The 11,682-nt window shown below is 45.2% G+C and overlaps 1 protein-coding gene across 1 annotated transcript in view; it reads left to right on the forward strand.

The window, feature by feature from the left end:
- The window catches only part of INPP5A (inositol polyphosphate-5-phosphatase A), a 253,222-nt gene that overhangs the window by 27,613 nt on the left and 213,927 nt on the right, over positions 1-11,682 (forward strand). Inside the window, exon 2 of the mRNA XM_085299800.1 lies at positions 4,537-4,653. Within this exon, the coding sequence (XP_085155926.1) occupies positions 4,537-4,653 (117 nt within the window). The remainder of the gene's footprint in view (positions 1-4,536; positions 4,654-11,682) is intronic.

The raw sequence follows: 11,682 nt of genomic DNA on the forward strand, positions 1-11,682 counted from the left end.
CCCCCCCCCCCCCCCCCGCCAAATGTGATCTGGATTTTGCAAGTTTGAAGTAGTCCATGCAGTTTCATTATGGTACTAGAGGTCTGTGAATTTAGCTGATACTAGCTGATAAAGATAACATCTTTTTCCATGAAGAATTATTTGAATTTTGTGGAATATTTCAAGTGCTGTCAGATGAAAAGTGTGCTTATGAGGTTTTGTTTTCTAAGTAACTGTCAAGGCTAACACCTTGCAGGATAGAAGGGGCCTTTGCATTTTACTTACTGTAATAAGCATGATATTGAGCAAAGAAAAAGCTTCAAGTAATGTTCAGTCCACTGCAGTTTCTTAGGATACGTTATTTTGTTGCTGAGAAACTTACTCCATCCCTGTTGTCAGGCTGTTTTAATGTCTTCTGGAATAGAAGAGAAAGTTACCTTTTCTAGGCAGTTTTTTTTTTTTTTTTTTAATGTTTGCACTAGACATTTAAATGCATTGTGACTATTTTGCTAAATTCAGTGGGGCTAATCATAGCTGTAGGCACCTTGCTGATACGGAGAGGTTATGAAAACGTTTTTCTGGTTGACGAAGGGCTAAGAAGGACAGAAACTGGGTTGCTGGAGGAAGGATGGTAAAAGCAAGAGTGAGGAGGGCCCCGGGCTGCTGTCACCAAGGGATTTCTGTGCTGTGGGTTGAGTTAGTCCTTTTGCTCTGCTCCCAGAAACTATCTAGTAGCTGAAAAGGGAGCCCTTGCACGGGACAGACCAGTTTTGTGGGCTTGTGAACCCTCCTGCTTGGCTTCTTTCTGTGATTGCCCCTATGTGCCTGGCGTTCGGCGGCTCTGGCCAGCTCCGGAGCGTTTTGCCCTAAAACCAATCTTGTTTATTGGCTTGCTCTCGGTGATGTTGCTGCTGCAAAATTGCTCTCATAACTGAGAACTTCCTTTTTAGGAATATGTGCTCTTGAGCGATAACGTAGCAGGCCAACAAAAAACATTTTTCAGTGCTTTTTTGTTACTGGAACCCTAAAAAGAATCTCATATTTCTGTATATGTACTTCTACACCCCTTGTTTTCATGTTGTGGTTATTTTGGTGTCTTCCCTGTGATTAAAACTGTTTTAATCCACTGGGTAATTTCTGAAACATTGATTTAAGGCTCTGCTGTAGAAAACTGAGGAAACTGATGAAGGGGACAATATTTTTCATATGTTTTCTGATGTCTTAAAGGTGTGGGGTTTTTTTTCTTTCTTTTTTTTTTTTTAACTTGGTTCTAAAGCCGTTTTGCAGGAGGTGAAATTTTGCAGTAGGTCAAAATTTGGCCGTGTCTAAAATTTCTTGAGCTCTACAGACGTGATGATGGGGAAGAGAAAATTGTTCTGCTATCCTTTGCAGAACCTATGTCCTTCTTTTATGTGTATAAGCTTGCAAACACACACACACAGATGTATCTGAGGGATCTGCCGCTTTTCGAGCGAAGCGGTTTGCAGCCGGGTGGGACCCGGAGGAGGCGGCAGCTGAGCTGTGGCCTGGTGAGCCGGCGTCTGTCTGCTGAGCTGTCGTTGCTGTTCATGTGCATCTTCTTAGTCTGCAGCCGAGAACAAGCGTTTTGGGTTAAAACTCGGTCGTGTCCCTTGTTTTGCTGTGCCCCGGGGCTGGGCTGGCGGGGACGTGCACGGACCGGACCGAGCTGCCCTAGCTCAGTCATGCTCGCTGTTGCAAAAGTGCTTTTCCACGTGCGCGTGCTGGAGACCATACCCGTGCGTTAAAGCCCCCCAGATGGCTGGGGAAGGGGTTGCATCGGCCCGCGGGCAGGCGGTGGTGGCARCGTGGCGCGTGCCGGGGCTGGCGGCAGCTCCGACGGGGCCGGACARGATCCCTCCTCCTCCTCCTCCTCCTCGCATCCCTCGCCGGCTGCCGGAGCACCACGCGAGCCTCTGTGCGGGTGCATCCTCGCTCCCTGAGGAGTTTGGGAATTAGCCGGCCCGGCTCGCGCCCAAGGCGGCCGGTTCTGCTGTGCCGGCAGCCGCGCGTCCCTCCCGCGGCGCTGGCACTTCCCGGCGGATCGCGCTCTGGGGAGGCCGCTTCCCCGCCGGCTCGCCGCGCGTCCGCCGGCCGCGGCAGCCGGGAGCCGGTTCAAGTGCGGGGCTGGTCCCCCTGCGAGGATCCACGAGGGTCAGGGCACTAAGCGGCGCGCGGTGAAGCAGAGACTCGTTGGTGTGCGCCTGCAAACACGAGAAGTCCAAAAGCACTTTGCTGAAGAAGACTGGAACAGGCAATGCTCAGGGCTGGTGTGTATCTTACAGCTCCGGCTGGAGTTGCATGCTTGAAAAAAGCTGTGCTTTTTAGTAGGTGCATTTTCACAATCCTCTGAGCAAAACAGCTTTAATTAAGAGGTTGTGCTGTCTTTAGTCTCCCTTAAGCAGGAAACTTAGAAGATTATCTTGTAGACCATCTTCTCATCATGATTGAATGTTATCATTAGCAGTAATAGCAGATGTTTATGTGAAGTAGTAAGAGCAGTAAAGTGCATTATATAATTGAAGTTTTCTGTTAATGTGTTTTTATAGCTGGTGGAGTGGATTTAGCATTTTGAAGCTTTCTGAATTTTCACAAATGGTCAATATTCTCAGGGTGACAGTTTAAGAGTCTCTAACTTCCAAAATACTCTAATGTGAAATGATACAGTAATAGTAGGTAACCTTAGTAAGGTGTTTTTTGTTTTTTTTTTTTTAGTTATCTTATTAGTTTGAACTTGAACTAGTATCATCACTAAGGTCAAACTTTAAAGGTTTTGTTGCTGTTTCAAAGTCCTCATCATGAATTTTCTCTTCACATAATTTGACTTCAAAGGGAGTTTCACATGCAATACCAGTCAAATCCTCAGATACTATGATTTTTCTAAAAAGCTAATCTGCCCTTTTTGTTTGCTTTCTCTCTTTCTCTCTTTTCTGCTATTTATTTCATGTTTATAATCTTTCAAATGCCTACAAATGAATCTCCCCTCTTTACCTCAGATGCTTTTTTTTTTCCTGTTTCTTGTCCTACATACCCTTGTCTCTTCTTGAAAGCTCTCGCTTTATTCTTCATTTATTATTTACAGTGAGGCTGTTTCTTAGAAAAGTAGCCTTTTCATTTGCAGTCTTACTCTTGTCTCAAAGCCTACGGAGAAAGCAAATCTGATTACACTGACTAYGCTGTTTACTGCCCCTCAGTATAGGAGCTCTCCAGCTGCAGCAGGGATCGAATACATATGGAGAGTGATCTAATTTATCAGTGCAAGTCCCCGGGGCCCCAGGGTTATGCTGAATAACGGGAGTGTTGAAGAGGGAGCCAGAACAGCATACTGACACTGAGACYGTCTCTTCTGCTGTAGCCCAGCAGTTACATTCTGAAGTAGAACTTCACTTTTGGCTTCTGAGCATCATTGCACCGGGTTCATGCAGTGAGCCTCTGCCATCCTTCTCTGCCCCAAAGCTCTTATTTTAACTCAGAAAAGAAAAATATCAAGCAGGCARGTTGTCCCAACTGCAAGCCAGTCTTTTCAATGTATGAAAGTTGTCAAAATATGTCTGCATTAGTGCAAGCTAGTGTTTTATTCAGTATTTCCCTACACACTCATTTTTACTCTTTTGCTAGAGAATAGGAAACAGTCATAGGAAGACAAGACTCTTTCTGCTTTTGATCACTGCCTGGATGGTCTATCGCAGAAAGATTTAGCATCCTTTTTAGATTATATTACTGATGTTACAAGGAGTCTTTTTTTTTTTATTAAAGTTCCAGGGAAATACTTCATATTATGGAATAGGTCAGACTAAACACAATAATCATCAGATGGGGAAGAGCGACTACTAAAACATTTTGGTTTTAATGCCTTTTCTCAAATGATATAAGGTAATTATTCAATGTGTTCTTTTTATTACTATTTTGATTATTTATTCAACACTGATGCAAGTTTAGTATTTTATCACTGACTTGGAATATTTTATAGAAAAAGTTATTAAAGCATTTATTTAGAGCAAACAAAAGTGATCGTATATGTCATATTTTGAAATCAGATATCATTAAGACTTTCTCATAAATGTCTTTGGGTAATTAGGCACTTGCTTTTGTGAGTCAGCCTGCTCTAAAAGATAATATCCTGTGGCAGTAAAAGAGAGTAAAAGCTAAGAAAAGAATACAAAAATCATGGCAATATTGACAGTTTTCTCTTGTGGTATAGATAGCTTAAATGCCACTCCAGGTAGCTTGTACGTGGTATGACTGTTACAAGCTGGAGTTGGTTCAGTAACTGGATATTAAGAACTGTGGTTTTATTAAGTGGGATACAGTTACAGATTTGAGGTTGTGCTTGGAAGGATTTTCATTTTAAGTTTCAGTTTGTCTTTAGTATTTTCATCTTGGAGTAGGATGTTTTCTGATCTTCCCTTACATCTTTTCATAAATAAACGAAGTTGTCCCTACTATCGTCCTTGCCAAGTATGTGTTTTGAATGCCCTGCTCTCCCCACCTTCTCAGCCTCCTTTATTTTCCTTGGTTTCGTTTCAGCTTCTCTTCTAGCACAGTTCGCGGCTGGAAACTCTTGCAAGGCGAGGCTCTAGTGTGATACGAAGCTGTAGCGGGGATGGGGAACCCCACGCGCGGACAGGAACACGATTGAGAGAGAGCAGCAAGCTGGTAATACGAAGTTTAAGTCTACTTTCTGTCTGCAGCTGTCTTAGGAACCGGGGACGCGGTGCTGGACGCGGCTCCTCGCCCCGCGCAGCTCGGCCAAGGCGCGCTTCGGGGCTCGGGGCTTTTCCCGGCGGCTCTCCCCGGAGCCGGTGCCTCCGGAGCCTCTCCGCGCTCGTCGGTGCCGCGGCGGCGGCCGTGCGCGGTCGGTCGGGCTCTCGCGAGTCCCGCTGCAGTCCGGAGGGCGCGCGGGCCCTGGCGTGCCGTGGAAACGCGGCGCGGCAGCCGCCTTCGGCAGCGATCCCGGGCCTCGGGGGGAGGCAGGGGCAAGCCAGGCGTCGAACAAGTAAATATCCGCTGACGGCAGCTGGAAAATATGTTGATGAGTACAAGCAGAAAAGAGCATCAGGTTGAATAAAGAGTACGGAAAGCTACGGGGAGGCTGTCGGCGTATTCTYGTCCCTGCAATGCAAAGCGCAGACCGTGCAGCAGGGAGGCGAGAAACTCGGGCGTCCCTGCAGGAACGCGTTTTGAGAGCCCAGARTTACCTACCGCTCGCGGAGCGCGTCCGCTGCCTGTCGTCCATCTGCAGCCCTGGAAGTGTTAACGGCGTGCTGCTCGTGCCGCGGAGGAGGCCGTGTTCAATGTCTTCGGAGAACCAGAATTAAAAAATGTTATAGGTGATAGTTTGCACACAGAAGCAATGCAGATCTTCCAGGGATGTGTGAATAGAGTATACAGAATGGCACTGAAATGAAGCTGTTCCGGGGTGTGTGTGTGTGTGTGTGTGTGTGTGTTTTTTTTTTTTCTTTAAAAAAAACCCCGGAACATAGAGTGCTAAACACAAATTAGGAACCACCATTGCCTTAACTTGTGGAAGTCACTGCTGCAAAACATTGTCCAGCAATGCCAGTAATTGACCCAATTCGGTAAGGACTGTATGTTTATGTTGCAGAGAAACGTGTTCAGAATCCTGATTGTTCCCCAAAAGAACTTGGAGGAAAAATTAAAACTTTCTGCCTCAAAGCAAAGGCATCCTGCAGTTATTACCAGGAGGAAGGGTGGTCTGGTAGCGAGAGTGCTGGTCCAGGCCGTGGAAAACCTGGGCTGGGTTTCTGTTCAGCCACAAATGTCCTGCACGACCCCGGGTACGCCACTACACCCAGATCCTCCCGGATGATTAAGGATCTGACTGTGTTGGAGGAGGGTGCTCACGTGCTTGTGGCAGGCCGTGGACATTGTGTTTCAGTTCCCATTCTGCAGATCTGAGGTGACAGTTCGGCCTTGCTTATAGAAGGATGTTATGAAGACTACGTGTTGAAGACGGTAGGGTGAGCAGCTTTGCTAGAAAGGCAGGAGAGGAGAGCGGTGCCTCTGCTGGAGCAGACCGTGCTCTTGGCCTGCTTGAGGGACCTGCGCTTGAAGGATCTCACCGTGAGCTCCACCGGAGGTGGTGTAGCTGGACAATACGGCTCCAGGGCGAGAGCAGAGGGATCGTTCTTTCCTCTCCCGCTTCCTTGGGGAGAGCAGAGGAGCACCAGCTACCGATGTCGGCGCTGCTTGTGTGGGCACGCACCACGTTTTRTTACCGCACAATTCCTGGGCAAAGAAAGGCTTAATTAATACAGGCTATACGTTTCTGYGGCTTATGCAAGCTCAAAGGAATGACAAAGCTGGCCCTTCGAATAGGCTTTAAGGGAGGGAAAAAAAGAAGCAGATGAGCAACGAGCAGCAGACAGGCTTTCTGAGCAGGACGCGATCCTGAATTCTTTCTTTCAAGTCTTTTAAGTAATCCTGTAGGAACTTGTTTTTAAGTTTCGTGCGTCTCTGGTGTGGCAAAGTCTCTAATTTTAGAGGCTTTATCAATGCCAATGGGAAAAGCAAAACTATTTTCCCATAGGAACATCACAGAAATATATACTGTACTTCGGCAATGTTTATTTATGTATCAACCAAACAGACGAAAAGAAATTGTTCAGATATTACTTGGGGGATTCTGTGTTCACTAGTTACCAGCAGCCAGGATTGATCTTTATTTTAATTACTTCAGAATTGTTACTCATTTAGGGACGATATTGCAGCTTTTAATAGGACTAAATTGGCAGTCATGTTGAGCAGGAAACTGTCATTGGGTATTATTGCAGTTTTTACAAACGGGATTCCATTTGATGAAGACTTTAGCTGTTTGTATCTATAACCTCATTATTTACAATGTTTTTAAAAACTAGTCATTCAGAGTTACACTGTCTGTCTAGAATTTGCTGTCATATTCTCTTTTTTTTAATTGGGAAAGAAATACGGAAATTTTTTAAAACTTCCAAATATTGCCAGATATATGAACTCGTGAAGACCTGGGTGAGCTGATATGCTATGACAGATCCTGTCTCTTCAGAGAACTGATGTGATCCAGAAACCTTCTGCTGAACACCTACAGCAGGTTGTTTCTGAGTTGGAAAGATGGACCTTATGCAGACTTGGCTGTTTGCAAGACCGTGAAAGAGATTCTCATTTGTCTTGTGGGATAACAGTTTTTAGGAAAAAAGGCAGCAATGCTTTTTCCCTTCAGCTATCCTTACTAAACATTGAATCATTTGCATTTTACTTAGATATCTCCACAAAGGTCTTTAATATAATGCAGGAAAAAAGTGGGAAGGGAGCTGGTGATTCTTGTAGGCTATCCGTGCTGTTACAGCCTTACTTTCTGCATGATCACTCCAGTACTGTATTTTAAACCCTGTGTGTCTGGATCAGTGGTGATGGGGCTACATAAGGAAGGTGAAGGGATCTCTTGGATGAAGTAGGTGGAATTTCGGTACAAGATTTGCTTGCGTACATTGCTTAAAGGAAGAAACTTTTGCTGTATTARTTTTCACTTGTGTGAATATCTGCAGTGCTATATAATGAAAGTCCTTGTCAAACAGATTTGCTTTAGGTTGTGTTCAGAGCAGTACAAGATATGCGGCATTATGGCGGAGYTGCAAAACTTGACAGCTTTCCTGAATGTACATTTGTGACCTAATGGTGTTATTATTTGTAATAGCCATTTTTATTGCCTCTGAACAACTGACAAGTATGAAACCTGATCTGATATTAATAGTGGTTCCTTGTGAGCTAGCGAGATGGAATGACAGATCACATTAGAATAGCTGTACTAAGTCCTAAAGTTCATACTTTAAGTGCAGATTTTGGTCCTTGAACAGCAATTACTTTTTTTCCTTAGACCTGTATGCCATAGGTCAGTGTCCTGTGAAGCACGCTTGCTGTGCTGTGTCCTCAGCTGTGAATTATATTTATTTAAGGGCTGTTCATCTAAGGATGTCTGATTTGGTTTCACTTCTGCTTTGCTTGTTTTGTTTTTTTTTTTTTTCAGTTGTTGCTTTTGCTGTAGCCAGACCTGTTAAATTTTTCCTTGCTGTTTGTTGTTCTTTGCTGATACCATTCCCCATTGCTTTCCAGTGCTTGCAGAAGATGACTATTTACCTCTCGGTTCATATTTTTGGGGCAAGTCCTCGTTCCTTTTTTTATGTGCTGTTCTGTTACAGCTGTACGAGATTCTCTGTTCCTTCATCTCTTTTCCTGCACGGCTGTCCTCTCCCGTGGTGTCTCAGGGAGTTGCCTGGGCCCCAGACCTTCCTGTCCTGCTCAGAAGGTCTGGATGCTGGTGAAGCATCATCTCCCTCCTCGGAGAAGGAAACTGGTTACTGATTCTAGTTCACAAGAAAATTCCTTGCTACGCTGGGAGAACTGTTGGCAGTTACATTTTTATTTCCTAAAATTCTCCWGGGATCTGAGCACATCCTTCTGCTCTTACTTGTCTGCTGCCTTCTAGGACACTTCTTTGTTTCTTAAGGAAACTTAGCTGTCTGGTGTTCTTTCAGTGTGCACATAAAATCTGTGTATTGCTGTGAGAACAGTGAGAGAGTATCAGATTTCAGGAAAGAACATGACTTCATCTTATCAAAATTAATATTAATGAATATACATTTTCAGATGTATATACTTCAAGTTTCATTGGCTACTGGGTAATGATACAGCTTCATCTCTTATGGTTTCTTAGCAAATTATTTAAGCTATGTTACATTCCACCCACACAATTGGCAAGCCATGGTAACTGAAAAAAATCTTTACATATTTATGCTTGTTGTTAAGGCTCAGATGAAATATGTGAATAAAAATCTAAATTTGGATGCAGAGTGTTCATTTAGTTTGCAGTGGTGTAAACATAAGTATGGCATGAAAAACAGGGTCAGTTACTTCATAGAGTTTTCCTTACGATAAATTTTTTTTTCTCTTCTCCCTGCTCCACAACCTCCAAAAACGTTYCTATAGCAAATTGTTAGGTTATTTTTATTTCCCCTCTTTCCAGTACGCAGACCCTTGCAGAGACTCATGAGGTCCAGCCTTCTGCCCGCTTCCGGATGTGCGGCACGGCCGGAGGAGCGGGGCCCGGGGCGGCCGGAGGAGCCAGAATTTTAAACATCTTTATGTCACTTCTCAGAAATGATATGTTCCTCCTGCGTTGTAGGTTAGCTGGTTAGCCTTTGTTGTGCTGAGCTGCCCAGATTCGTTAGTGGTTAAGCTTGCTCACAGCACCCAGCAGGACCAGGCTTGTCAGGCACATTAAGACTACCGTCGTTGCCTGGCATGTCCTCCACGAGCAAGACAAGTCCAAACAGTTCTGTTTTCTGAGAAAAATTCCATCTCTGATCTCAAATTTGACTTTGGCTGGGTGATGTCATCTAATTTGCAGCCGTGTCCCACGGCTTTTTTCCTTGTTTCTCTTCAAGAGAGCTTTTTTCTTGCAGTACATYTAACTGCTCTTGAGCAGCTATATTGCACTTCTTGGCAGGCTGTAAAAGGTTGGGAAAAAAAAAGGTGGATGGTCTGCGTTCCCCAAAAAGAGATGAGAGGATAGGAAAAGGGGAAAAACGGGGGGAGAAAGCARTGGCTTACGGCCGTTGTCTCAGAAGTGTCCGTCTGCGCCACCACGCAGCCACTGTGCAGGTTACAACGTTGGTGTTTCCTGGCCGGGGGTTTTAAAACACTGTTTTTTGGTGGATAGTGGACTTTTTCTTACCACGAAAAGTCGCATAGCACCAGCCGCAGTACTGGCACTTCACTTTCCGGGTGAAAGCGTTCTGGTACTGTGTTACTGTAGGAAGATCCGAATTTGGGTGTAGAAAGCTACCTGTGCAAGAGTCATGCTGTTGTAGTGTGGAAAGAAATACGTAAACCTGACATTAAATGCATCTTATCAGCAACTCTAACTCTAGCTGAGCAGTCTCRTCCAACGGGGGCAGTCCGCAGACAGCGATGCTGTAGGTACTGTTCGGGGATTTTCGGCGGTGAACCCAAGCTCGGCCTCCCCAGGAGGATGGAGAGAGCGTGCCGGGAGAGGTTCGTGGTTACGCTAGGGAGTGCGAGGGGTGGTGATTTCCAGGCACGAAATAAGAGCTGGGAGAAGGTTAAGGGATGGACAGAGGCTGGTATGGTTCAGTGAGGTTTCAGGCAGGCTTCTCCAGGAGAATGAATGTTCTTGTGCGAATGGTGGAAAGCAAAGGAAGATTTTGGTGGGGTTTGAAGACAGCTGGGCTAGGGGAGGTCAGTGGCATTTTGTAGGCCATGAATATTTACAGTGGCATCTCCGTGTCTCCCCGTTCCCTCTCCGAGTTCAGCGCTGGGACATCAGCTGCTTCCTCGCAGATTTTGCAGCCTCTGGCGGTCTGCACCCAGCCACCCCTGCTAGGCCTCCTGGGCTGTGGCGGGGGGGTAGACGGAGGGTGACATTTTTGGGGCAGTCCTTGAGAGCAGGGCTCGCTGCTGCTGAGGCACAGAAGCAGTGGCATGAGGACGAGGAGTCCTCTTCTTCCTTCTCCTCCTCCGCTTTGGAGCGGGCAATTCAGCACTCTGCTGTAGGCTGTTGCCTTTGAGGGGATTCAGATTGAAATTCTGAATTTTGTGCAATAAAGATCACAGAGCAGGCCATACTGGAAGCAAGCAAATAGTCTCCAAGTTTCAAAGTAAGACAGAAGTTTGCAGGTGTTTCCCAGGAGGGGATATTCCTCAAGTGTTCGTTAGAAGAACTCGTCGTGCTTTTCTTTAATGGTCCACAGCTAGTAAATAAACAGCATYTCTTGCAGCTCTGTGGAGTCTCTGCTAGAAGGAATCTTTCTTTTGCTCGGCGCTAGAGGCGGGCACGTGTGGTCCCGTTCCGGAGGTCTGTACGGGGCCMGTGTCCCGCACGCCGCGGCAGCGGGGGGCCGTTGTGCAGAGCAGCTCGCAGTTCCCAGCTGGAGCTCCTGAAGCAGGGTGAAGACGGGTGGATAAGGAGGGGAGCGGGGAAGAGGAAGCAGACCTTGTTCCTGTTTAGAACTGCAGCAGTTTCTCTAGGATGTCACACAAACCCAGATAGCTTGGGGAATAGCCTGCGTCAGAGACAGTTGTTTAAAAAACAAAGGAGGATTTTTCTGTTTTGAAAGTGAATGTTGTATTGTTTCATGCTTGGAGGGAGTGTTGTTGCTGTTTTTTGTTCTAAATGTACGGATAAATCTATGAGGAATTGCCTTTAATGTTGATGAAAAGCTAGCTGTGCTGAAAACACTGTAAATACTTGGAACACTTAACTGTTTTACTTTGCTGCTTTTGCTGAAGATAATAATTCATGTTAGATAGCATTAAAACTACATTTGTTTGAAATACATGGATACTGGCATTTCTTTGCATTATTTCAGCCTAGAGGCTGAAATTATTCTGAAGCTCTGAGGGAAAATTCCTCTAGGTACTTCTGAATTTCTGGGAGGTGCAAGGGTATGTTTTAGCCTATCTATTTTGATTATTTTAATGAAAACTTTATTCTAAGTTCTCAGCGGAAATGAAGTTCTTCTTTTGTCCTCACTAAACCTTCCCTGGAACCTCCTAATTAAATCTGAAATTAAAAGGTTTAAGAGAATGGAAGTTGCTGATTGTTCTCATTAAGTAGGTACCTAAGGAAGCAGGAAAATGTCGGAAGAGATTTCTCTTAAAAAAAAAAAAAAA

Source organism: Rhea americana, unplaced genomic scaffold (assembly GCF_003343005.1).
Source record: "Rhea americana isolate MKP2758 unplaced genomic scaffold, rheAme1 scaffold_154, whole genome shotgun sequence".
NCBI lineage: Eukaryota > Metazoa > Chordata > Aves > Rheiformes > Rheidae > Rhea > Rhea americana.